Below are 27,622 nucleotides of genomic sequence, written 5' to 3' on the forward strand. Positions count from 1 at the left end.
ATAGCCTGTTGTCCATAATAGTTCTGATAGTGTGATGTTGAGTGGCTCTTTTTCTTTCTTAGTAGCAACTCGTGGACTCTTTAATCCACATAAGCTCCTGATGCTTCTCTAAATCCATCCAATCTGTTGGGTGTCTATACTTAACAGCCCTACTCAACAAATCTGGGTCGATGGATAGTGTAGTGAAGCGACACTGTTGCTGCTGGTGCAGAGCAAAATTATCATAATTGGAACTTTACAGAATCACATTGTTGACGATGAAGATTTAGCCCAATTTGATCGGATCCTAGTTTGGCACCAGCCAACATTCTCATTATGGAGGAGTGAGGTGGAATAAAAACATAACTGGATGTGAGCTTGAAAAAGTGAGAAGAGGATTGATTTCATTGAGAAAAATGGATCTCCAAAACCAATTGACAGGCGATTGGAGCCCGTATTTTTCCAATCAGCCACCAGTGGGGTTTGACACAAGTGCAAACCATCATCTTCTCTGCGGTGAGTTGAGAGGCAGCTCTGTCAGGCTGGAGGGCCATTCAGATCCATACTGCAGCATATGGAAGGACGCAGAGCGAGCGAGAGTCAAGAGTTGTAACAGTCGGTCATTTGCCATGGACGCTAGAATAAGACTCAATAATTTGAAGTCAGGGTGCAATTCACCCTCGCCTTGCTCTGCCACAGATGGGATGTTGTACAACTATAACTGTCAAAAAGACCTCTGGGACAGTGAAGAGCCACAGGAGGAAGAGTCTTCTGCTTTGGACTCGGTGGAGCTTCTTGATGTAGAGGACGATGTGCAGGATGAAGAGAGCTGGTAGGTGCCATCAGATCCACAGAAATAATGTCTGAGAGTGTGACTTTGGGCTAGAAAGAAGAATTTCTTTCTTATTTTAGTAAGTGTGGGATAATGAATGTTAAATGTGAAAACGCAGGTTTGATATATTGTCCATGTCACCATACACTTTAAAAGACACGTTAAGGTGCTAGTGTCTAGTTTAGATGCTCATCAGGAGGGCTAACTTCTCAGTCTGGTATTTGACATGAACACTCTTCTGAACAGGTCTGTTCTTTGCATAATGCAGGAGTGAGATATGTTAATAGCGAGCAAAGTGTTCCTCACAGGTTGTATGAGTCTTCAAAGAAGCAGGTGTTTGTGGAGAGAAGTGAGTCTGCTCTCAGATGGTGCCGACACGTCCTGGATAACCCCAGTCCTGAGATGGAGGCGGCCTGTCGCTCACTTATAAATAGGCTGGATCAAAGTAAGCAAGCAGCACAGACTCACTTACAGATTCCTCTGAGTGTGATTGGTTTGGTCACAGTTTTCCCTAACTCCCACCCTCTTTTGTCAGGATCAATCTGTCATTTCTACAGAGGTCCTGCAGTTTTCCATCATCACGTCGGCTCCTTTACGGACAAAACATCTGTCAGCACAACACACAATATCTCTGACAGGCCAGGTAATATGATAATGCAAGCTTTACTCAACTTCATGTAGAAATATACACTTCTTAAGCTAAATAACTTCTACATTATGACTTGATGTTCACCCCCCCCCCCCCAAAAAAAACTTTAATATCAGATATTTAGTAGCACTTGTTTTATATTTATCAATCTGCACAGATGACTCCATAACCACAAGCTACAGACTGCAGAACATCACAGATGTCCACATTATGGCTCGTCTACAGGAAGCCAGTGAGTAGAGAGGAGTGTTTTTAATGATCCAGTGTACACTGCATAGTGATCAGTGAAAGTTGTATTGAGATAACCGTGGTCCATATTTTTCAGGTTTAAGACAGGACTATGTTTCAACACCTGCTGGGAGAAGCCCTGAGTCCTCAGGGATGTTTCCGTCTTACTTTAACAACACTGTTGAAAGTATTGGGGACTTTACTCCAGGAAATAAATCTGAGGCTTCACCTTCCTCTTGTTGGCAGCCTGGTCTATCGTCACTGAGCTCTTTCCCTCGCCAGTTACCAACATCAGTAGCTAAGCAGGGCTGCCAAAGTCCAAAACTGGCCAGACTTCACCAGCAAGTCACCCAGTTCAAGCTGCTGAAACTCGCTCAGAATCAAGGTTCACAGCAGTTTTTCTACTTTATCTGTAGTTTTTGGTCTGACAGCTACAGACATTGATAATAAGTTTATTTATGTTTTATCTTATAATGTGAGGAAGAGTGAATTTTCTGTTCGTCAGTAGAAATAGATAAATCACTTTCAAACACATGATATTATTATTTAAAAGTTGTCCAATTAATATATATTATTATTCGTACTATTTGTACAAACTGCCGTGTCACTCCTATTGATAAAGTTATCTTTCAACTTACATTTAGATTTTCTATAAATTAGCAGCACATCAACAGTAATTGTATTTAAAATTGTGTTTGTGTAGACATGACCCTGATGTGTTTTGCAGCAACATCACCTGGCAGGACCAGGTCGCCCATGGGGACCAGCCTCCGCTCCCTCCAGGCTATTAGGAACAGCCGAAGTCTAGACACTGACGACTGTCAATCTGCTGACCCGATCCCTTACCCACCACCCGGTCTGTTTCCTAACATAAAAAAAAAGAGAATACCAAGAAAATTATAATTTGAACACCTTATATGTCAGTGCAAGAAGTACAAATTGGTCCTAAATTGTTTTCTCAGGAGCATCATCTGTCAATAAGGGGTCGACTTTCTGGTCTCCATCACAATCTGCAGCGCCCATGAACCACAACAGCTCGTTGCACTCAGTGAGAGACTCCTCAGATAGGTCCACGGCTGTGCTGAGGTCTCAGTCCCTCAGCCCCTGCAGGATCCCTCACCCTGCTAAGGGGTACCTGCCTGTTCATGGACGTGTTTTTGCCTCACCTGACAGGTCGACCAGCGTAGCTTGGGGCAGAAATGTTCCTTTCACTCAAAGGTGAAATGTGTCACCAGTGAATTTGTGATGGTACTATAATGATGAGGTATAAAACATTAAGACATTTTATGCCATATTCACTTGCCTGCATAATCATATAAATAGCTTTAAATTGTGATTAATGTCTTTATCAGAGTCCTTTATAGCAAGGCATGTTCCTCTGGGCGACGGCTGATCAGATGGACTGGGATCTGAATCATCATCATCTGAAACAGATTGCAGATCAAGACGCCAGAATGTGTAGCTGTGAGCAACACCTGACAGATCCAGCATTTAAATTACCAAGACCACCTGCAACAGTGCTTGAACAAAAAGTAATGTTGACTATTGTAAAAGTTGAAGAATGTAAAAATGTCTGCCTGTTGTGCAGATAAATCCACCCATCTGAGATACTCTGAAATAATGGAAGTGAAAAATAATCCTCTGAGTTAAGACTATCAGTGTGTTCTGTGCCGCCAGTAGCTTTGCAAGCATATTGGCACAATTTGAGAACTCAAAAATTAACAGTGTTGGTCATAGAAGTGACTTTTGCAGATTTCGATTGCTGATTTGAATGTGGAAGTGCAGCCAAACTTCGCTTCAGTGCGGCGGATTGCAGAATAGGCCGTTGTCACAACAGGAAGTGTGCAGTTTACCATCATGAAAATAAAACAGGTGACTTCTGCACAATAGGAAGCGTGCTCGTTACTAAGAAAAAGACAGAGGTGTAGGTTTGGTTCCTTCCTAATACATATTCAGTGTCATGTGTTGATGTGAATCGCTGTTCACTTTGCTGTAGTTATAAACCTTTTTGATTCGTAGCAAACTCATCAAAAGTCCGTATTTTTTCAGCTTTCTTTGATCTTTAGTCTGCTATTTGTGCCTGAATGAGACCCATTAATGCAGCACAAATGAAATGTTCAATGTCATTGTACAGATGTTTATTGAGGGGAATTGATAAATAAATCAGAGTGGGTTAGTTCAGATGATACATGTGACAACTTATAACTTATTAACTTATAATACTCAAATGTGTTCAGTGCAGAATACTATTACAACAGAGTCATTTGATAGTCTGTATACCAGCAGTGCAGTTTGGTGTTGGAGTACCCTCTGCTGTTCATGTTTCTGAACATGTTTGAGTTTTGATTATGAATTGATTCAGTGATCCATAAATCTACTTCAAACTGATGAAAACACTAGAAAAGAAACATTTGATTATCTTACACTTAAAGTTTATTAGTTATGATAATCATAATCATAATAAGAAAAGCTTAGGTGTACCCAATAACATTACTGATGGCTCATTCAGTGTAAGAGTCCCAGTGAGAATAATTAATTTGCACTTATTTTCATAACAAATGAATAGTTTTAGCTTTGCTGTTTATATCATTGTAAATATGTTTGGGTTTTGGACAGAAACATTGAAAAATAATAAGTGATAGATTAATCTATAGTCAAAATAATCCTTGGTTCAAGTTCAGGCCAGTATACCCAACAACAGGGCTCTGAAGTGGGTTCATCTAAATGAAATGCAGCCACTCGTTACATTATTACGTACACCTATGCTTTTTCCTGTGATGTCAGAATATCTGGCATCGTTTTCAACCACAAACCAAACTCAATAAAATCCTAAATACCCAACCCAGTCATGTTTTAACCTCTAATCTTTAATCGTGGTTTGTTACCTCACCTGCACACAAAGCATCTGTTTCAATTTGCTTTCATGTTTTAATAAACTAATCTCTAAATCTTAACAGAGAAAGAAAAAGTTTTATGATCTCTAACTACCGCTAAATGTCTGTGAATATATGATTTGATGTTGGGTTTTTTTTTAAAGAAAGAGCTGTCTGTTAACATTCAGTGTTTATTCTATTTTTCAATCAGGAAGTGGGATAGGAAAAGCAGAGTTGCTGAACTACTTATGAGTGCAGGATATGCATGAGTTAAAACAGTACAAAACATCTGTACACATACCTCCAATGTCAAGAAACATCACGGTACTTGATTCAAAATATAAAAGGCAAACTGAGATTTACAATGTGCTGTGTGTCCATATACTGGTACAACAGAGCTTTAAACATTAACCGTCAATTTACAACATAACTATGTACAATAGGTTTTCCTTTTCCATTTTAAAACTGATTATTAACAATGTTTTCTTAATACTGTGGATCTAAAAAATGTTTAACTAGTTGTCAGAATCCATGTCGCTGTCTCCCCCTATAGATCGGAATTCTTCGCTCTCCTCGTCTTCACTGAGCTGGACCTTGGAGAGAACAGCTGGGCCTCTCCTCCGTGCTTCATCTTCCTCATCTTCCTCCTCTTCTTCACTGATGGCGTAGTCTTCTCCGTTTCCCATGCTAATGGGCTGCAACTGACTCCGGCTCTCGTTCTCCTCATAGCTACCGTAACTGAGACAGGAGAGGGAAGTCAAACAAGAAGCCCAGATGCGTTTTAAATTATAAAATCAAACCCCATTTTTGGCATTTTTAAGCAACAGCCATTCAATATATTTACATTCTATAATTAACTCTCTCTATAGTAGTTATATTGTTAGTGGCGGAGTCTGTGATTCACATGCTGGATTCAAATTACCTACCTACACATTTGGGATTCATAGGAAAGAATAATTACAATCCGGCCTCACGGTTTGTGTTTTTATCTCATTGCTGTCAGCCTCATAGTTTACTGTTCACGCTCTTAACGCCGTATTAAAGCTCCATCAAGTCACTGCTAATACAATCGGATGATTTCCTGCTGCTGAAATCTTCTTTCGAACTCTCCAACCAGAGTTGGTGATTGTTGGAACAGTTGTGAGACTTTTATTTTGTTTCTGTTGAGTTTGAATGATGTTCTCTGACAATCGGCGAGGCACCATTGCCGTTTCTGTCAATGTCTGTTGGCTTTGAGGAAAGCATGATGATTGTATGGTTTGTACGTCAATACATTTGAATAATTGTCCAAATTCCTGTTGATTTTATTTATTATATATTCACTTTGATGCGAAAATTAGCAGGTCCAACTGGGTGTCATGCTTCTATCACTGCCGATCGGAGCTGAGGCCGACAAATAATCGTAAATACTGCAGGGTCATATGTCCCGGGTATAAATGCCGATTGTAACCTTTCCCACTGAAGGCAAAAGCCAGATGTTAGTGGATGTTAATGGGTATTTTTGTCTAGTGGGAAAGAAGCTTTATATTAATATATAGTATGTTGGCTCCCGGGCCAGTTGTACCTGACGTTGCTGTCTTCCATGTGAGGCTCATCAGGCCCTTCCCCTTCATATGACATCATGCTCTCGTCTTGCTCCATGCCCATGCGGGCCGTCTCTTGCGCTCTCCGTGGAGGTGCAGGTCGTACATCCAGTTCTCTATCAGAGTCACTACCGCTCTCCGACAGTTGTATGGCTGCAGGGGACACACAACACAAAAGACTAATGATTAATGTTTGCTCACTGTCAGTTATATCACATAGAAAGAACATCAGATTTACACATTTTACAATGTTCTTGCCATTAAGTGAATGTTTGCAGCACAATAATGCCGTCATCTATATATTCTACATTTGTGCCTTCTTCTTAACATCTTCTTGTGTTGATGTGAATCCTTTTGCTTATTTTTGGTATATATTGCTTCATTCTTATGTGTAGCTGTGACTGCGGCCCTGCAGCTGGACTTACAGGAGAAAGGGTTGTCGCCCTCCTCTTCACTGGCGTCGTCCTCTCCGTCCGACATGAGCAGGTCCTGGTACAGCACGCTGGCTTGGGGTGGGCGGTTAGATATTCCGTCCTCTTCCTCTTCCTCCTCGTCGTGCATCCGTCTGCGAGGCGGCAGCAACATGTCCTCCTCATCATCTTCATCCTCTAGGTCTCCATCCGCATCCTCTGCCTACAAAGACAGGACAGACAAGATTTGTCATCGTTAAATTATTAAGAAGTACACAATACATAAAATTACAAATAAAGAACAATAAAAAAAGAAATGTGTACAATCAAATAGTACAAGAGAATGTTTGAGAAGATAAAGGTGTGGAAAGAAATAGATTTTAGAACTGTTTTAAAACAGTGTGAGAATTAAATAAATACACAATTAGTTAAAAGAACACCCCACTTCAACGCAACCAGGCCATCCAACTAAAATCATGAAAACAGGAGAATCGTAAGTATGTACTTAAAGTACTTAAAGTGAAAATTTTAGGCCACACAATGGCATGACCTGAAACTGGTCGTGCCGTTGTGTTCGCTAGTTGGTACGTTTTCATCTGTGCATAAATGCACAGCCGCAGTGACCTCACATCAACTAATAATCTTTTTCATAAATCTGTCTTTCTTACAGGAGCAGGAGTTTTGGGTTTGCCATCATCATCCTCCTCAAAGCCTTCAATGTCCACATCTGACTCTTCCTCCCCGGGTCTTCTGCCGTGGCGACCCTGAGGGGCAGTACGATAAAAGTCTGACATCTCTTGCCAAAAGCCAAGAAGCAAAATAACTACACTCACTTTTATGCTGTAATGTTATCTGTGATTGTCTGGTGTGAGGAACAACTGTAACTTGAGTAGGTACAACAAAAGCCTGTGATCTAGCTGGGTGCTCTGAGGGTAGTTTGAGGAGAGGTGGCATGTGGTTGCGAGCCTTATTTCTGTCTCTCTCCGTACCTGCCCCCCTCTCTTCTCTGGAGCAACCACTAGAGGTCCCTCAGAGAAAAGGCTGCTGGTCTCTCTGGGCAGACTCCCTGAGGCCCCGCTGTCAAACAGATCAGCAGGCTGGCCAACGCCACACAGAGCGGCACACACAAAGGGAGAGACGGGACAAGATGGCAGGAACGAAGGAGAAAAACAGGGTGGGAGAAAAGAGACACTACGGTGAAGAAACTAGAGTATAAAGATGAAACGTGAAAGTCTGGAAAGGAGAGTTAGTGCAGAGAACGAGTGAAGGAATACAAGGGCTAGGAGAACTACAAGGAGTGGAAAAGGAGATTACGGCACGAAGAAACGTTCAGACTACCTGAAGTGGCACTTTACACATAGCTGGAGGCCTTAAGTCTTTTGTCGATGTAACAAGATACCCAGGAAACCACCATTTACCAAGCAAGTAAAACAAAACTGGGCCCTGGCTGCACTCCTACCTGCGGTGTGTACGGCCCCGGAGTCATCGGGTCCAGACACTCCAAGTCTGCTGCATCTAGAGCTGCCTCTTTAGCAGTAGAGATGTCCTTTTCCAACTGGGTCAAGTGCTCATCATACTGGAGGCACAGAAACAGGCGATTGAAACAATTTGGCAGCAATTTAACAAAAAATATATACAGGAATAACTATTTTTTTTTAAGTACGACATTGTGATGTATGATTCTACACTATGCCTATATTGACTATAATTTCATTATTTTCTACACTAATAGGGTGTGTGTCAAAAACAAGAGGGTAAACTATTCATTAGAGGGGAAAAGGTTTATTATAAATCTACATTTTAAAAGGCAAAGACTCAACATACCTCTGCCAAGGTTTGCTTGCACACATTGACAATATCCAGGGCTGTCTTGGTGTAAGGACTTTCTGGGCCTGTGGAGGACACGCAGAGATGTGTGTGTGTAATGGTGATTCAAACAACATCTTAACTGAACTAGCGACAAACCTTGGCGGCCACAATAACAGCGACGTTAACACAATTACCATTGTACTTGATGCTGTTGGCGTGGATGTAACTGACGTCTGACAGGAACGCATCTCGGTTCTGGTATTTGTGTTTGGAGATGTACTGTGAACCATGAAATAAAAACAAAAGAGGCTCAGTTTCTGCAACAACAAAAAAATGAATACTGCTGATATTCAAAATATCAAAAGAGTATAGTTTGTATGATTCTCACCTTGCGAACACTCTCAAGATCCATGGGGCATACGATCACCTTATAATAATCGGGCACAAACTTTTTGTTGACGGGATGGTGAAACGGCCATGACTATAGTGGGGGGAGGAGTTAAGGGATGAGATCAATATGTTTTCCTGCATGTGAACTGATCAGTGCTTCCATATTGACGAGGGTAAGAAAATGACAAGCGGGCGTGACTCACATCGGGAACTACCATCATTTTCTGGGTCACAATGTTGTCGAGGATGAAGGAGAAGGCCACCTGATCGTCATCATCCAGCAAGGGGTTGATGGCTTTCTCCAGCCTCACCAGCCTGTCTTCCTTCTGCACGCACACGCACGCGCACGCACACGCACACGCACACGCACGCGCGCGCACGCACGCACGCACGCACACACACACACACACACACACACACACACACACACACACACACACACACACACACACACAGAGAGGTTTAATGGTGAATGAGAAAATTTGGCAAAAAGGGCAGGAAGATGATTATATAGGACAAAATATTTACATTAACACTTACCTCTTTCAGTTTAGCATCACACAGGTCCAGCATGGACTGTGCAACCTGTGTTATTGGATGTTTTGCCCCTGGTGCAACAAAAACAGAGAGCCACCTTATAACACTTTGACGTGTGCTTAAATTTAAAGTCTAACTGAAACCACAGTAAGACTTACGTCTGTTAAACATGTTCGTATAATTTACCATTGTAGGTGGCGCTGTTTTTGACGATAACTTCCACGGCTTCACGGAACTCGTCCCTCGATGGGTACATCCGCTTACGTACGTTCTCTCTCAGCGTCTGCAGGTCCATCGGCCGCGTGATGATCTTATAGTAGTCCTTCACAACCTTGGCATTCACTGGTGTGTGGAATGGATATGTCTACATAGAAGAAGCAGAAGAAGTAAACAAATGGGACAGTAAAGAAGGTGACTGGAAACAATGAAATGTTGTTGAGGTGGGTGCCTGCAGATCTTACGTTGGGGTGATCCCGCATGTCATTAATGATGCTCTCCAGCACGGAGGACAACGTCACCATGGGGTCAGTGCGCCTGCGGTGGATGGCCTTGTGCGGTTTCTGTGAATGTTACGAAGCAAAAGCAGTGTGAAGGATCAGCTAAAGGCACTCTCAGTTCAAAATGTGTTAAGAGAAGCTCTGAAACATTGCATACATTGAGGTAGTCGCAGTGCACAGCGTTGCCCACGCGTCTCTTCTTCTTTGGTGGGAGCTGTTGCTTGGGGAACTTGAGCACTAAAGATTTTCGGCGCACCTCATCAGCACTGCAGGAGAGACGAAATGTTAGGAACTGCAGTGGGTGGAGGCTACAGACCATTTATTTATAAGCACAGTCTCTTGCTGCCCATGGACCCAAATTTAGAAAATAATCAATTACCTCTCAATGAGCTGCTTGCCCAGCACGATCTTGGTGCCCTCCACCTTGATCAGTTCCTCGTTGTCGTTGTGGATGACGGTCTTTTCCAGCTCCTCCTCCTGCTCCTCTGTCATAGCAACTGGGTTAGAAGGCGGGGCGTTGGTCTGATAGTACAGTGGGCAGAACTTGTTGGTTCTCATGTGTCCGATGGCTCCACATGCGCCGCACTTTAACTAGGAAAAAGAGGCAAACATTGAGGAACACAACAATTAATCTGCCTGTGGTGTATGATAGTAATACTGAAAGAAGAATATACACATTATCTACACCAATGGAAAGCCACTGGTTTGCATTTAGCTGGGTACCAAATATCTGGTGAGGAAAAGGAAAGTAAAAGAGAGGAGTATTGAATCGGTGAGCTTACTTTTACCTTGAGGTCTGGTCTCTCCTTCACCTTCTTGGCCTTCTTCTCTGGGGGTCCCTTGATCTTGTCTTTCTCTTGGTTTCTCTTTAGCCTCCTCAGCTGCTCCTGAATACGCCGGCGCTCCTTCCTCATCTCTTCTCTGTGCTGCTCGTCGAAGAGGGCAAACTTTCGTCTGCAACCGCAAAGATACACATTTCAGGCTGTTTTACTTTCGCTGGTTCAGTTGTGATGATGGCAGTGGCCTAAATAAGGGTCATTTCTACGATATTTCAAAAATAGTTCTTTTGAACTACAACATCCTCAGATGTGAATAATCTTGGTCACACGGTTATTGAACAGTATGATCGGTTACTCCCAGGGATCAAATACACACTGTGAGATGTGAAAGAACACAGTTTGATTCGTGAGACCCACATGAATTCGTCATCCTTGGTGGTTCTGATCCTGGTGTAGGCGTCAATGACGGAAGCCTTGCGTACGGTCTCACATCGGACGTATTCCTTGCCGTCCTCGTCCCTGAAGGTGCGATAGATCTTGAGACGCCGTCCTGTGGCCGCGGAGTTTAGGCTGGTGACGGAGGACGTGTCATCGTCCTTGTGGGAGCCGGTGGATAAGGAGCTGGCTGTAGAGTGAAGGGAAGTAAAGCTTACAGTTAGAGATATTTTTCAACCTTACAAAGCTAATGCAGATATGTCCTCAGAGTACCATAAAGATATGACTTTCAGAAACGTAGACTCACACAAGCCTTTCCGCCGCTCCTTGCGTCCCTTATGGTCCCGATCGCTCTCCTCGCCCATCAGCATCCTGTGCAGCTCTTTCCTCTCCTGCTCCTCCCTCTCTCGGGAAAGCTGGGAGCTGGTCTTCTTGTTCTGCAGCATGTTCTCGATGTTCTTCCCCATCTCCTCAAAGTCACTGTCCTCCGCTGAACTGCTGTCTGTGTCGGTGGACAGCACCTCTGTTGACTCCAGCACTCTGTGACGAGGGTGCAACAAGGAAAAGGACTCACGGTGTGCTCAGACAGAATCCGGAAGAACACATATAACCCTGAATAAGAGTCTCACTTGTTCTGCAGGTCAAAGATCCTCTGGCACTCTTCCTTGTAGCGCTCCTGGTGTTCCGCGACGGAGAAACGAGAACCTCTGGCAAACTTGCTCATGGGTCCCTCGCCCGAGCGCGCCTGCTCCGTGGACATGGTTCTCACCACGTCAATCACTTCCCAGCGCGAGAGTTTCTTGATCTAACACACATACAGATGTGCAATGACTTTAACAAGCCTGAAAGGAAACACCCGAGCAGAGTTTTTGCAGGTTTTCCAGTTAGAGTGAATAAAAGATAAGAGCATAGACAACTTAAGTTATCCAGTGCTGTGGTGAACAGAATGGTTATTGTAGAGATCCTCTGATTAGGGGACAGTCTCTTTAACTGTCCTACATCAGTTCCATGTGCATGTTGCATATAACCACGGTCTTACCTCTTCCTCTGGAACACCAAACTTGCGCAGCAGCTGCTTGGCATTCTTCAGTGAGAGTCTTCTCAGGTCAGCATCCGTCCCCGTCACCGTCTTCTTGGCAGGCTGTGGCTCTTTGTCATCCTGAAACACCGCACAGGATCAAAGTTTTCACCCTCTATATATTTACACAATGAAGAACACGGGGTGGCCATTTTTTTTGCTTTGAGACAGTCAGACCTTCTGTTGAGTGGGCTTGTTGGGCACTTTGACGTAGGAGAAACCCTCTCCACAGCCTGTAGGATCCGCCACGCCTGTAACCTCCAACAGGCATTTCCCCTTCATGGCAGAAATGAAGGCTCTCGTTGTGTTCCAAGGAGCTGTCCGCACCTAAGATGTGTTACACAGGATAAGCATGGTGTAAATCTGAAAAGTATTTCTCAAAATCATACACGTAACTTGATTATGAGCAGGCAAATACCTCGTCGTCAATCTTCATTTGAAAGTCCTCTTCATTCTCCTCCTCTGGAGCAAAGAAGGACTTCTCACCATATCCGGCGTCCTAAAGGTGTAAAATAACTTGTAGTGAAGCCATGCCACAACAGTCACTTGAGTGAAAGGGATAGTTTGGATGTTTTAAAGTGGGGTTGTATGAGCTACTTATCCATAGTCAGTGTATCAATAACGGTAGATGGATGTCGGCACGCCTCCAGTTTGGAAAAGCAGACAGAAATACCAGCTGGTGTACTGATGACGACTGAAAAACGTTAAGTGTACGCTACATTTAGAATAGTTTGTTTGTCTTAGTGTGACTTTAGTGGATTCACCAAAGTCCCACAATAACACAAACAAACTAACCGATCGAGGCAGCGGTAGACCAGCAACTACCGTGTTCTGCGAGATAAAATGACTGTAAAAGAGCTTTGAAGAGAGCACAGAGAGTGGCTTTAGTTCTCCACCAGAAAGGGCTGTCTGACAGAGAAAGAAAAACATTTTTAAACAAGTGTACACTTTAACTGATATTGTTTTTTTTTCAGTGGTCACTGTATGCTGCTACACTAGTCCACAGCAGTACATTGCTTTGCTTCCGTGCCAGTAAACCTGTCTGTTTTTCCGAACTGTGGGCGTAATGACAACCATCTGCTGGAGGTAATAAACTAAATTATGCATGAGTACCTGATACAACATCACTTCAAATAATACAAACTATCCCTTTCACCATGTGAAGTTATTAAGAGGCAGATACTGTTACCTTGAGTCTCTGCTCTGCCACCAGCATGCTATAGTAAGCGCAGCACTGCTCTGGAGACACCATGGCCCTGATCTCCTCCTCTGTGGGCAATCTGAAGTCAGGCTTCAGCACCCACCAGTTAGAGTCCATACCTGACACAAGGACGAGGCACTGTTAGACATTTCATCGTATCTGCAACCTCTCGAACACAGTAAGCAGTAATATAAGCAAAATGTCAAAGTTTCCATTATAGGTATGTGTATGTTAGACACTGTAGAAAACCATGACTTGCTGATTGTAAATACTAAGCATTTGCACCCCGTGTCCTTATACTGTCCTTTAACTACATCTTACCTTTAGAGTAAACTCCATAGTTTTTCCTTTTCCTGTCCACATTCCTGTCTGTCAATTCAAACACACTCCCGAGCTCATGCACAGTACACATCTGTATAACCTCAACATTGCCCTGATACAACACACTGGGTTAGTCCAACATATGATGTTGATCACTGAATGGTGGGCACACAGGGTTAATGAATGAGCGTGGGCTACCTGTACGTTTGAAGTCCGCACAGAGTTTTAGTCGTTTCCTGATGCTGCTCTCAGAGTGCGAGGGAAAAGCTTTCTTTATATCCTCCATGCGGATTCTGCGAGGCCGGTCCTTGCTCTTCCAGAACAAGCGGTAAATGAACACCTGGAGAATACAGACGTGACAGTTCAGCATTTGCAACAACAACAGCTCACATTTCTGGGAGAGTTCAGGCAAATAAATATACCTGTAGGAAGTCTCTGATGTGAGTGTTGGCTCGTTTGGAGTTGGGCCCTGGAACCTCGAATAAGGGGCACTGCTGACCAACTACGACCATGTCCACTAGCTCTCTAATGTAGTAGCCGTGTCGAGTTCGTAGAACCAAGAAATCAGTCTCGGGCATCTTGTGCAGGTAGATTGGAGCACGGAAGAGGTTGTTTTCAAATGCCTACAAGAAAAAAAGACATACCATCATATTGTTTGGCATGATAACACACCAGCGACGCTTCATATATTTACCTAATTTGAGTACTGAATATTTGAGTGGAAAGGTGCTGACCTGGAGCAGCTGTCCAGGATGAAGAGAACCCAGGAAAGGGGACGTGTGGCAGTATACGGTCTCTCCATATTTACAGTCCGGTGCTCCAGGATCCTTTCCAGGTTTCTGACAAAAGAACAATGTCATAATGCATTTTAACAACTACTATCCAACAAAGTACAAAATATGGAGTCCGCCATTTTCATTAAGTTAAATTTGATTATCTGAAATTAACAGCATGAAGAAATACCAAACAATTCTGCAAATTGAAATGAATACGACAATGAAAATTACATCTACATGTATACATGTCTTGGCTAACAAAATGCAAAGTCACGAGCGGAAAACAAAGGCTGGACTCACCCTTTTGTAGTAGTTTTTGATCTTCGTGGCCAAGCCAACTTGCATGATGAGAGGGGCGTATTCTTCGCTGTACTCTGCCAGGATCAGATCTCCATCTTTACCTGTCAAGTCCTGCGGGGTTCTCATGAAGAACATGTCTCCTCCTCCTGATGCTTGCCGCTCCTGCTCTCGCATCTATACAAAAAACATATGCACTCGACAAGTCACTCATGTACAAAAAGTTGCAAAACACTAGAAATATCATGTGAATGTTTATATAGTAGTAGTGCTTGTTAGAAACAGGGCTCCACCTTGGCCTTCTTCTTAATGTGTTTGAGCAGTGGCTGGACAGCATGGGGACCTGGCTGAGCCAAAGCTCCAAATGAGTACTTCTTCAGAGTCGGTCGATGAAACTGGCGCAATTTCATGGGCCCCATGTGAGTGGGGAAGAAGGGCTGCCTCAGCTCCAGCGCCGGGATGGAGTGCTGTTAGAGACACAAAATGTACTTAAATTATAAGATTTCTACATTTCAGCTGTTTTGAGCTTATTTCACTGGTTATGAGTCTACTTTATATGCTTCTGTCATGATATTCAGTAGAAAAAACTATTTAAAGCATATCCATGTTGCTCATGTCCAGTGGGCTTTATCTTTATTTTTACTGCTTACCTGAATGATGTTGCCACCGAACGTCCCCCTCAGGCCCTGCTGTTTAGGATAGTAGAACTCATCATTGGAGAGGTTCCAGGGGTCCTTCACTTCAGGCTGCGACATGTTCTGAGATGAGAGAAACCACATTGCCCACTTAAAGTAATGTCCTTTAAACCTTTTCTATTTTTATTTTTTTACTGAAATGTGAGAAGACCATTGTCCATACCGCTTACAAACAAATGGTACTTTACAAGAAATTTGCAGCCTCAGGTGCAAGTATTCAGTCACTTTCATTTTATCATTTCATCCTTAATTATTTAGCCTTGAGCTTTCTTATTTTACCATTTTCTGTTTCAAATGACTCACATCTCCCCTGTAGAAGCAGACCGGGTAATCTTCCATTTCACATAATCAAAAGTGCGCCTTTGCCTGCCCTGAAGAGGCAGCTTACCTGCTGCGGCTCATCTTTTATCACCCCAGTCTTCCCCAGCAGGATGCGGCTCTTTTTGATTGCCGTTTCTTTCTTATTCTCCTTTGACGGGGAGTGGAAAGTCATCTCCTCCTTTTCATTAGGGATTTCTACAAGAGACAGCCGTTTGTCAAAAATAAGCAGACTATCTGCCTCAGTGCACCAACGGCATTGTACACTGGTTTACAGCATTTACTGACAGACTAATATAAAAAACATTGCCTGCCGCGCCCCCCCCCCCCCCCCCCCCCATAACAACATTCATAAACTTCAGAAAGGTCATACTCTATATTTTACATCAGGGTGTTAATTTAGGAGGCAAAAAGGTGATTATGAAGCCTAATCAGACGGGAATTCTGAATATACCGAGGATGATATTTTCATCATTAGGATCCAGTGTAAGAACAGGTGGCATGAGCATGCGATCCATCTCCTGGTCATCCCAGATAATGTTATCTTCCCAGCGTCCATACACTAACTCCTCGTTGTCAATTGGGAAAATGGAGAACCAAGGACAGTCTTCTTCATGATAGGCTGCAGAGGAACAAGAACGAATGAGGACAAAGGGGGAAAATGAGTGGTTAGCCTGAGATAAAACGGTCTTGGGAATCTCTTATTTGTATTGTGACCTAAAAATGCACTCACCTTGATTATCATGGATGTTTTTTTCCCGCTTAGAGCCAGAGATTGACGAAACTTTGGGCATGGGTGGAGGCGTAGGTGGCACCAACTGAGAATTACTTCTTGTGAGACCTGTAAAATTAAACATACTATTATATTGCTTAAACACACATGAAATATTACAGCCTTTGCGTCACACGCAAGAGTTACTTCTGTATTTTCTTTTTCCTGGTGTCTTACCCTGCTGTGCATTGTAAGCATTAGCATTGCGGGTCATGCTAGAGGGCAGCCATCCTGCTAGGCTGGCTCGCTGAGTCTTTGTGCCCTTGTGTTTTACGTCCTCCCCGTTCCAGATAATATCGTCCTCCCATTTCAGCTGAGTGACCATCAGGAAGAGCTCATTCTCAAGGGCTGATCGTTCCTTATCTCCATCATCACTGTCTTCATTGTCGTTGTCCATCCGCCTCAGAAACTAGAGATATATCATACACAATATAAGTAACACAACAAGCATAATGTTCATGTTAAGGCTGCAGACATCCACTGCGTACCTCATGAGCAGTATCTGTTATTTCTTCAGGCCTGTCCTGCTGCTGAGGCTCATTGGTCTGCTCTTCTTTCAGCTTGAAGCCGTAGTTGAAGTTGCTTCCATCCTCAGAGACGCCTATCATGTCGTACCAGAGCTGGGCTGGACCATACCTCCATTCTGCTACTTTAGGTCGAGACTCTGCCTCCTTGTCCCCGTCGCCACACGTTTGTGAGAACTTGGATTCTACTGGAGCCATCATAGTTATCTAGGCGGTGGCACAGAAAAGCATGTTCAGTGCTGGATACAGTGATAACTTGCCAGGGTACTACCAGCTGACATTAGCGCATACAATACCCCGCAACACTGGACGTTTTACCTCATCATCGGAGAGACACTGCTCTGGGGGAGGAGGGGGTGCATACTCATAAAGCCATCCAGACTTCTGCTCCTGGCTTTGCTCTGTTGGCTCTCCCTCTGGAGGAGGTGTCCCCGGCTGATGGTCGCGGTGCTTCCGCTTCTTCTTCCTGCGGGCACTCCTCCAAACGGATGGCATGTTCTTTCCAGGACCGAACAGCCGTAAGAATCTAAGCACCTGGTAGTACAACCGACAGACAGCGGGTGTCAGTGAACACAAATTATGATTATAAAATAAACTTTTAGGATGTGTAATGATGAATCTCAATAGACAGCGGCTGTAAAGACGCTTTACCCTTCCAGGCCTGAACTCTGGGAAGAGCTCTGTAACACCTGGCAGTGCTTTGGCAGCATCTTTCTGCATGATGCCAGCAAGAGGGAGGTTGAGCATATCTGGGGGGCCTCCATCCCCCAAGCCCTGGCAGGGACGGTCAGTTTCTGACTCGGAGTCTGAGGAGCTGCTGAAGTCAACCTTATCAGCCGTAGAGGATGGCGCGATGATGGAGGGCAGGATAATGCCATCACCCTCTTCCCCAACTGTGTGGAGAGATAGTGACAGGTCACAACAGCATCAGAGACTATCAAACTTCACTTGAGATATTTGAGGTACAAAACATTTGAACCTAATCTGAATTGCTGTTGAGTTTACTATCTGATCAAGTGCAGTATATTTTCTTCAGAGACAATCTAAAACTCACAATAACATGAACCTTTTGCAAATGCACTTGCTTACAGATTCCAGAGTTGCATCTTAAACCTCTGTGGAAGAAGACAAGGCACACACAATCATTATGAGTAAACATGTCCTTACCGGTTGTGCTCTGAGCGGACGGTTCCTCTTTCTTAGCAGCTGTAAGAAGACTTGGTGGTGGCGGAGGAGGCATAAGCTTTGAGTCAATATCCTCGCAGTCAGCGTCATAGTCATCCTCATCATCTAAGACGAAAGAATTTGAAAATATCATTTAATAGTCCAACAACACTTTGAAATCCTTTGAAGGGTTGAATGAAAGTTGTGGGAAAATCAATATGGTGGAAAAAATAACCAAGTGAAAAGAGGTGGTTTTTGGTCAAATTTCAGTTTCTTTTTTTTAATTATAGAAAATACTTCTATTTATAAAGATGAGATCAATTGTATACATCTTAAGAAAAAAATGTAAGTACAGAAATAAAAAACAAAGTTAGACATATAATTTTTACTTGAGTCTTAACAACAATCAAACAGTAATATGACTCTAAGGCGCTGTTAGTTGATCACCTGCGTTCCTGCTGGGCTGCAGAGACCCCATGGCCTGACGGTACTTCTTTGTCTCATCCTCAGCAACTTCACTGATGTCTGAATAATCAACGGCATCTTCTGTACTTTTTACCCAACCTGGAAGAGGAGAAATGTTGAAAATGTCATTACATCCTGTTCCTGGCTAAATTAATAATAAAAAAGTTAATTTTTAAAAGTTAAACCAACCGTCTGCGTCCACACTAACAGTCTCTCTGCTTTCGTCTTGATCATCCTCATCATTGGCAGTGATCTCTGTAATAAGTGAGCCCAGGCCCAGTGAGCCCAAACCAGCCAAATGCTTTTTGGACTCCTGGGTGAGGAAAAACACAACAGAACGTTGCAATAAGCAGAACAAAAATAAGATCTAAAAGTTGATAATGGAAATTATATATTATATAAAATGTCAACCATTAATTTAATAAACTTAGTTCAAATGTTATGCTCTTAAAATTGAAGTAGAAATCCTTGAAACACCCACATTGTCCAGAACACTGTCATCCTCCAGCTGTCCATCTTCGTTGATGTTTCCAAAGAGGAAGCCAGTCAGAGAGAAAGGCCGATCTTGGTCCTCGTCACTGTCTGAGTCCGACATACTAAATGGACAACAAGAGAGATGCATATATATTTTGACTGATTTTGACATGCATTTGTAAACATCTACGTCTTTAATATGCGCAACTGATGTGCTGCGACGTTGCACATACAGATGTCTATTTGTTTTCTTTTCAGTAGGCGTATGCCAATCATGCTCTTATTTTAAAACTGGTGGGATGATGCTATTCTTAATAGATTAAATTAAAAAAAAATAACAAAGTGCTTAACTTCCAATTTTGAGCTGAAACATTGTATCAGACTAACCTGATGCTACAATAAAGTAACAACGTTAGCTAGTTGCGCTCGTTAAAGTTAGCTATGTCGCTAGCAATATGATGAAAATAAAATATTGGAAATGCCATATATGCACTTACCTCTCGTTACCTAACTTCAGATTTGGTGAAATTAGATTTCCGCCAGTTTGCTGTATCTGGTGAATGCTACAAGCTAACCTGATACAGTTCAGCCAAGCAAAGTGTCGCTCAGTAGGCTAGCTAGCTAATGTTAGCTGGACAAAATAACTTGCAACGTAGCTAACGGGTTAGCGTTAACTAACTCATATCTATGTGAAGATCATTTCTACGTGTGCCTGAACCATCAATGTGAGGTAAAAAAAAAAAATCACAAAAATACATTTAATTCAGTCTTTACACAGCCGTTTGTTTTTAATTTGTGGATCGAGCACTGCCAGCTAAGCTAGCTAGCTATTTACTTAGCGGAACGACCTAGTCACCCGGATGTATAGGGTGAGGCGTTCAGGCACCCCCAGTAACGTGGTTACTGTTATGTTTGGCAAAAAGAAGCGGAATCCTCATTAACCTACATGCATTGTTCATATGAATAGATATTGTGTTTCTTATGCTGGCCTCCTTTTGTTTGCCAAGGCTGAGGGCTTCTATTATGGAGCATGTATGTGTCTCAGTACACGCTTCATCCCATTCACTCCAGTTCCCTTGGTCAGCAGGCAGTATGAATCCCAAAATGTGACTTTAATCAGGGTGGATTTTTTTTTGCACTCTTCAAACAAACATCAGTCACATGACAGGATGGACTGTAAAATACCAATAATGTAGAGTGCAATACGTAGTGGACAAGCTTTAGTGGTAAAACATTATTTTACCTCACAGATGATGTCATCAGTTCTCCAAATTAGGTCTTGGGGACCTAACTGACTTTTGAAAAGTTAAACACTATTATGGTTAAAAAAACAAACAACAAAAACCAAGCAAACACAGAAACAGTTTAGCCAGTTTAATAGGTTTAAAACACTTGGTTTGGAAAAAGTACAAAAGTGATCCTGGACGCCACAGTATGAAACCAGCCCAATAATGCAAGTTGATAGGTGTGTTCCTTTAAAAAGCATCTTCTACAGACATGTTAATTTCAACTGGCCTTACCATACACATACTGTACTCACTAAAACATATACAAGCAATAGTTTAAATACAATGGCTGACCCCAGTAATACATTTACAAGTGATTCTTAAAAAACTAATAAAAGGGGGGGGGGGGGGGGAGTCTGACCACAATGCCACCCGGTGTCTGGCAGTAAAATCATGCATGTATTACAATTGTTCCACTAAAGAGAAACAGCAAAGCACTACAGCTGTCACACAGTGAGAAAGAGGACAGCCAAGAGGTGTCTCTCCGTCAGACAGACTTTTTAAGTGTTCATTGGTTGTTTTATGAATCGTTACTGAGAGGGTGCTCTACTGTTGAGCAGCAGCTCAGTGGTCACCCTTCCCAAGTTTGCATACATTGTAAAGTTTCGCAGCGTCTCCATTGAGGAGAACTTTTTTTTCTTCCACGATCACATAAATTTAGAAAAATATAACTAATTGCTATTGAAGAAAAACCCCTAAAATGTGGGAGATTCTCTTAGTATGTTGTGAGGAAATAAAAAAGCTAAGAAATACAGTTGAATAAATAAATTGCATTACATCCATAAAAAGTAAGTGGATACATTTGAGTTGACAGAATGCTTTCCACATATGCACACCATGCTTTTTTTTGTTTTGGCCCGGCAGTGTTAAAAACGAGGGCTCCGACCTCCACTCCACTCCGAAGTCACATCCTATGAGCCAGTGGAAAAGTCACCATAAAATATCTAAAATATGCTGACATTTAAAGAAGGGTTTCTTTCGATTCAACAATTGACCTCCATGTACAACATGGTCGCTGGCTTTACCAGTTAAGAAGTTATCGATGTTAATGGCAATGAGGAAACACAGGAGGGAGACTTTCACAGTGTTACAACAATGAAGCCGCTCTGTGTCGTTACCCGTTTGTTAGGGTAACAGCAGAGAACTCCCCGTCCGGTCAAACTTCTTTCCTTTAGAGAGGGCTGCCACTTGTTTCATCAACTCCCTGTTCTTGCCCTGAGGAAACAAATGATGGAGAATGTTAGTATTTTAGTGAAGGCATTTGGGAAATCTCAATGCACATTTACATGGCAGTTTACCTGAAAAAAAATGCTTTAGCATTTACTATTATTGCTTATGTACTCCTTATTCGTCTGGTGCGAAAAGCTGAAGGGTTTTGCTCAACATGGGCTACCTTCATCTGTTTGGACTGTACTGATAAAACACCGTTGGTGCATTAAACACGTCAGCAGCCAGTGTCACACTTATTAAACAGCAACCATAACATAATAACACTACCACCACCACCACCACCACCACCAATTAACTGTAGATCGTATCCATAACAACAGACACACTTATGCAACAAGTGAATCATCCCTGGCACATATGACACACAGACACAACATGGGTTAACTAACCCAATAGTGATAGCTATACAACCCGGTGCAATGCACACCCCTACATGAAATCACGTGGGCATTTCAGAATAAATCACAAACAGAAATAACAGATAAAGATCAACATGCAGTGTTTCTCCAACATGCCCCCTATGTAATGTCTGTATATGCCTATAAACTAAAACGCTGTTGCATGAAAGTATTTAGATTGAACCGGTGTGCAGGACAAACTGTGATGTTTAATAGCTTCTCACAATATTACTGATAACAGACTGGTTGGCAAAATTACAAAGAATGTGGTGTGTACTCCCACGCATTGTTCTGTCAAGTACATGGGAGATACTTTTACATTTCCAATGGTGATATTTTAATATCCAAATAATAAGAATAAAACGGAGGTTCAAGAACAAATGAAAGATGTACTTGAAACAATAATCTCAGGAATGGAAATTTAGGTGGGACTGGTTTTGTTTAGTTATTTCTACTTGGCTTTTAGAGGGAGATAAATTAAGCTGGTACTTGAACTGATGAGATTTAATGGGCAGGACTAAAATGTAAGACATGCTTTAGTGAGGATTATATTATCACACGTCCTGCACATCAAAGCATTGGGACTCTGTAAACGTCTTCAAACCCATATGACGTCTTTAGATGCAAAACAATAAGTATAAAAACAAGTATAAAGTATATATAAATATATTTATCAACACACCAAAGTGCCATTACAAACTGATATAATGAATACAGTGTTAACAGTTTTTGAGGAGGATAACTGGAGGTAGTTTTAAGACGGTGGAAATAGAAAAAAAGAGTAAATTAAACTACACAAGAACCATCCTACAAAATATTCCAGAGAAAAATGTGAATAGAGACCAAGTGTGGCATTGACACTGTTGAATGGACTGACGTTGGTGGGTGTTTTTGAGACATGTCACTTGTGCAAAGATAGTTTCCCACCTGTTGTTGCTCCATAGACTCTTTGTGCGATTTCTCCATTTGGTTCATCTTGACTCTCATGTTGGATTCCTGGTACTGAAAGTCTGCTTTGATCTCTGTGAGCTGGAGGGGAATTTAACAATCAATACGTGGAACAAATAAAAGAAATCAGCGGTGATGCAACTTTGGCTCATTGGCGCAGGACGTCGGGCAAGGCTGATGACCTACCTTTCGGTCCTTCTCGAGAATGGTTTGATCCCTTTGCTGCAGAAGTCTCTTCAGCGACATCACTTCCTCTTTCAGCTGGCTGATGAGAATAAAGTTGTCGGTTCCTCCAGAATCCATCGACTGGGTGATGGAACTGCTACTGGGAGAAAGGAAAGAGCATGAGGCCAGTACTGGCATAAGTGGTTAACATGTGGAAGGAAAAACATAGGCAGGATGTTGTTGTTTTTAGATGAGCCTTTCTTTTAGGTGGCTAAAATACGTTTTGTTGCTTCCCCCGTCCACAACAGTACTTTGCTTTACTTTGTCGGCCATCTACTGTAGGCAGTACACTGACTATGCATAAGTACTTCATAAAACCCCACTTTGAATCCTTTTAATGCTTTCCCCAAACAATTACAACACTTATCATACCTGTCCCCGTTGGATGGCTTCATCTCCAGTTTTGGTTTCTTCTTTGGAGTCTCCTTCTGGATTGAAGACGATTTATGGCTGCAAAGAAAATCAAAATGGCAGTGTACAACTTGGGCCTAAAAACAAAATCTATATATATAAAATATTATATATTATGCAGTTCAAATGAGAAGGAAAGTTTCACCTCTGCTTCCATAGTCCCTGCTCCTGCTCAGGACTCAAACTCCCACTCAGTCTGCAAAAGATAAGTTAGCCGTCAGTTGGCTGGACCCAATTTACCATGTAGTGGCATAAACCAGACTTAGATTGTTTCACTATTCCGTGAGGACATACTTGTGATGAGAGCTGCTGTGTCTGTGTTGGTGGTGGTGGTGGTGATGGTGAGGTCTGGAGTGGTGGTCTTTCTCGTTCAGGGATGAGGAGTTGGAGGAGCCGAAGCCCTTCCTCTGCTCCTTGGTCTTCTGCAGGACACGGCGGTAGGACAGAGTACAGAGCCAGCACAGCAGTTTCCCATCCACCTGTGACACAAGTAGGAGTCAGTAGTTTATAAGAAATTCTGTTACACATTCACTTTCAAAGTAAGACTGTATGTATATAGGGTTTATACCTTTCTCCTGCCCTCCTCTTTACGGTCAAAAGCGCACTGCTGTTTGCACTGCTCACAGGTCTGTGGAGGTCCATATTTCTTCTCTGAGTTTGTACAACGCTGGCACTTTGTCCCGATAAAAGCTGCAATGATGTTACAGTACTGGCAGGGTTTGGGCTGTAAAGACGGACCAAAAAAACAATGTTAAAAGTGTATTCACACATGACTGACTGTAAAAAAAATGTACACTCGGTGCAACTAGATGAATACAACTGGAGTTCAAGGCACTTAAGCAAAAAAACTGGAGAAACCTGTTACTCACCGTTCCAAACTGTTTGACGTTCTGAGCACACTTCTTGCAGATTGTATTGGTTTTACTGTAAAGAATAAAGAGTGGGTTTTACGGGCCAAAACAAATGAAATAAAATGCAAAGACATTCACTAATAACGGCACAAATAAACACTGAAATTCATCACAAGGAGCACATTATCTCACCTTTCCTGCTGAAACTCAGATCTGCAGAATGTGCACTTCACTATTGGATGTGCGATGCGACACTCCTATGGCGATAAACCAAAGAAATGTTCTCATGAGTGAGAAAATTCATTTGTGCAACAACAATGAACATACCAGAAGACAACACTGCTGCAACTCGCCATGTTTGGCAACAAACCTTGACAGTTGTTACGCAACATCTCTCGGCAACAACATCTGTGAAAATACCAACACCTGACTATGTGGGTGCATACGAGAAGTGAAGACTAAAGTGTAAATGCATTAGTATTGTAACTTTGTTTAGTCAACCCAACACATTATTGCAGCAGGCCACCGTTTACCAGAGCCATTGTTCGATAGCATTAAGTGGCATTCTTACATATGAAAATAATAATTGCATTATAGTTTTCACACGTTCATATTGTGCTTTAACTATCCTGTGCAAAGAGAAGTTCTCTGAATATTCAGGGGAAACTACTTTAGTGCTTGAAGGAAGTGTACAAAGTGATAACACTGTCCATTGTTTCTAAAATAATATGAATCAGTGCACACAGTTAAGTAAAGAAAGGTGGGAACAGAAGGCCACCACAACACATTCCTCTGACAGAAAAAAAAATGTCTGCAAGAGCAACAAGTCCGCAAGAATGTGTACACAGACAGTAATTACTGGAATTCAATGCCTCGTGAATTAAAGTTCAGCAGGTAAAGATGAACCTTGATTGTGTTATTACTCATTTCATAAACAGAATTATTGTCGCGAGGGGATGATCTAAACAAGATTACATTCACTGCATTAGCGCTTCCAGGTTGGAAGGATGTTACATAATCTGAGTTTGCCTAACTTGTAACACCACCATCACACCAAGTCGGAAATAACACTCGAGCAAACATCCACACTCGGGATTGTTGTTGTGTCTCGTTGGCGGTCATCCTCGATCACACACACACACACACACACACACACACACACACACACACACACACACACACACACACACACACACATTCCGCTACCTTGCACAGCTGCTGGCCCTGCGACAGCTCCTCGAAGGGGTACCGCTGGTTACACTTCGTACAGGCGTACAGAGCCGACGTTGCCATTCTCGCCCAACTGATGTCACCGAGCTAGAAGAGGTTATCGGTGTCCAGCTGCAAACTGAACGGATTAACAGCGCGATTTCCTCTCAAGCCGCTCGCTAATTTAGGACTAGGAACACACACACGGTGTTGGCATCCAGTGTTAGCTAACGTTAGCTATCTCGGCTAGGTAGCGTAGAGCAACACAGAAGTAGCTTAGCTAGAGACAGCAGGCGAAGAACAATAAACTCCAAATATTTGTGATCTTTCACCGCTCATACGTCATCCAACCAGACGCACTTCCGATCAATCATTAGTTATGCCGCCACACAAGCAACCCGTTCATGCGTATCTGGCTATTTAAATTAAGTTTCCGCTGTTCTCGCCTAGAAAGGTATTTTCCTGTTTTCCTTCTCTCTTTTTTGTATCAACGCCGTCGTCGTCATGTAACCGGAAGGGGTCGACGGCTCCAGCAGAAGAAGAAAGGAAACCTATCGCGACACAACATCCGTCCGCGGGATTCACATTTTGAAATGTGCAGAGCCAATCACATGTCCGGATTCACCCGACACGGCTCCACATCATGTATGATCATGTCATTAATCATAGCAGTTTATAACTAGTTTAATAGTAACACCAGGACTACAATAGCACTGGGCATCATTGTTATTATTCCACCTTGTGAAGATATATTTAAGTGTCACTGTTGAGTCAGTAATGACAGGTTACATCATCTCAAATGGAAACCATCGCTACTCGTTTGAAGTCTGCTAATTATCAATTTTCGACACATGTTTGTAGATGGCTTTAAACTGAACTCATCCCAGTTTAGTCAACCACGCTGCAGCAGTGTGACTGAGAAGGTCCCGGGGCTCTAGAAAGTCACAAGATAATCACAAGTCAGGCTCTGAAACAAACAAACAATCAGTGAGACTAACAGTGGCTGTGCTGTCACACATAACTGTTCATTCTGTACATGATGGATACATGTACTGTTCATTCAGAAACAGCGTTATTGGCCATGTATGCGTCCACATACAAGGAAATTGTCTCCGGTTTTTCCGTTGCTCTCAACGTACATACACAGAAATAAACAAAAACAAGGACAACTAAGAACAAAGTTAATATAATAAACATTTAACTACCATGTACACATATAAATACAAAGTATACTATGAACATGAAACACAATGACAATGAAATGGAGATAAAAGTGATAAAAATGATGCAGAGTGCAAGGATGCTTGAATAAATATGGAATCTGAAAACAGGATACTTTATGTACATGAGGTAGGTGGACTATACTATACAATATATATATATATATATATATATATATATATATATATATATATATATATATATATATATATATATACAAATTTAGAATATATAGGTACCGGATTATTACACATGGATTTGTTTCTGACACTGTAATTTCAAGGGTATTTGTAGAATTACTTGTATGGCACAGCATCTGTAAATATCACTTTTGAAATTGACTTTGACAAGATATCACAAACTATATGATATTCAGCATCATACTAACATAGTTCATGTGTGACTCAGTGCTTATTCCAACTGATTAGATCTCAGGTCTGAACATCATGTGACATTTCAATCAACATTGCCAGAATGAGGTTATTTGTGGGTTGAGTAATTTCTATTGTTTTCTGTAATGAATCCATTGAGGGGGTCTTGGATAACCTGGTTTCAGGCGTAATTTGGTGCAGCAGCGACATTAAGTTCCATTCTATTATTTAAAAACAAAACATTTAATAAAAGACAGCTTTAACATTTGGTGTGGTATCAGAAGTTGTAATGTTAAAATAAGGAGCAGGTAAACCTTACTTTACTTTACCTCAGCTGCCATGATGGATGGAAAAATAGACCCATCAGTTCCAGTCTCTTTCCTGTC

General features: G+C 42.2%; 3 protein-coding genes across 8 annotated transcripts; 1 reads left to right on the plus strand and 2 right to left on the minus strand.

The window, feature by feature from the left end:
* The first annotated feature begins 395 nt into the window (after window positions 1-395).
* Window positions 396-3,110, plus strand: LOC137876646 (SLAIN motif-containing protein-like). Its single transcript, XM_068716402.1, has 9 exons — window positions 396-811; window positions 1,108-1,256; window positions 1,347-1,454; window positions 1,618-1,692; window positions 1,786-1,834; window positions 1,931-2,073; window positions 2,416-2,544; window positions 2,705-2,952; window positions 3,041-3,110. Exons 1-8 carry the CDS (start codon window positions 396-398, stop codon window positions 2,908-2,910), a joined length of 1,275 nt encoding a protein of 424 aa, XP_068572503.1. The 3' UTR covers window positions 2,911-2,952; window positions 3,041-3,110.
* A 701-nt stretch (window positions 3,111-3,811) lies between these two features.
* Window positions 3,812-19,922, minus strand: taf1 (TAF1 RNA polymerase II, TATA box binding protein (TBP)-associated factor). Of its 5 annotated transcripts, none has more exons than XM_068716297.1 (41): window positions 19,584-19,922; window positions 19,094-19,208; window positions 18,802-18,925; window positions 18,595-18,711; window positions 18,151-18,273; window positions 17,635-17,876; window positions 17,302-17,517; window positions 16,948-17,190; window positions 16,637-16,868; window positions 16,421-16,528; window positions 16,142-16,309; window positions 15,758-15,885; window positions 15,325-15,432; window positions 14,968-15,141; window positions 14,678-14,851; window positions 14,336-14,440; window positions 14,024-14,224; window positions 13,800-13,941; window positions 13,269-13,399; window positions 12,498-12,578; window positions 12,257-12,406; window positions 12,041-12,160; window positions 11,631-11,806; window positions 11,309-11,541; window positions 10,984-11,191; window positions 10,576-10,741; window positions 10,167-10,378; window positions 9,945-10,053; window positions 9,752-9,850; window positions 9,477-9,654; window positions 9,294-9,361; window positions 8,957-9,079; window positions 8,752-8,844; window positions 8,558-8,642; window positions 8,379-8,446; window positions 8,014-8,130; window positions 7,544-7,651; window positions 7,223-7,318; window positions 6,570-6,777; window positions 6,126-6,297; window positions 3,812-5,299 (listed from the first exon to the last, which is right to left on the minus strand). In XM_068716297.1, the coding sequence occupies exons 2-41, from the start codon at window positions 19,205-19,207 to the stop codon at window positions 5,077-5,079; spliced, it is 5,943 nt and encodes a 1,980-aa protein (XP_068572398.1). In that variant the 5' UTR covers window position 19,208; window positions 19,584-19,922; the 3' UTR covers window positions 3,812-5,076. The 5 variants fall into 5 exon arrangements, with proteins under 5 accessions (XP_068572398.1, XP_068572396.1, XP_068572400.1 ...); XM_068716295.1 differs by having other exon boundaries at window positions 10,570-10,741; XM_068716299.1 differs by lacking the exon at window positions 7,544-7,651.
* A 523-nt stretch (window positions 19,923-20,445) lies between these two features.
* On the minus strand, window positions 20,446-26,142 carry fam76b (family with sequence similarity 76 member B). 2 transcript variants are annotated; one of them, XM_068716302.1, is made up of 10 exons: window positions 25,642-26,142; window positions 24,628-24,692; window positions 24,454-24,508; window positions 24,153-24,308; window positions 23,879-24,063; window positions 23,730-23,780; window positions 23,546-23,623; window positions 23,135-23,270; window positions 22,928-23,029; window positions 20,446-21,587 (listed from the first exon to the last, which is right to left on the minus strand). In XM_068716302.1, exons 1-10 carry the CDS (start codon window positions 25,726-25,728, stop codon window positions 21,498-21,500), a joined length of 1,005 nt encoding a protein of 334 aa, XP_068572403.1. In that variant the 5' UTR covers window positions 25,729-26,142; the 3' UTR covers window positions 20,446-21,497. The 2 variants fall into 2 exon arrangements, with proteins under 2 accessions (XP_068572403.1, XP_068572402.1); XM_068716301.1 differs by having other exon boundaries at window positions 23,135-23,273.
* Between the last annotated feature and the right edge of the window lie 1,480 nt (window positions 26,143-27,622).

This window comes from Cebidichthys violaceus, unplaced genomic scaffold (genome assembly GCF_023349555.1).
Source record: "Cebidichthys violaceus isolate CVI_PGR_0920_01 unplaced genomic scaffold, fCebVio1.0.p SCAF_20, whole genome shotgun sequence".
Classification (NCBI taxonomy): Eukaryota; Metazoa; Chordata; class Actinopteri; order Perciformes; family Stichaeidae; genus Cebidichthys; species Cebidichthys violaceus.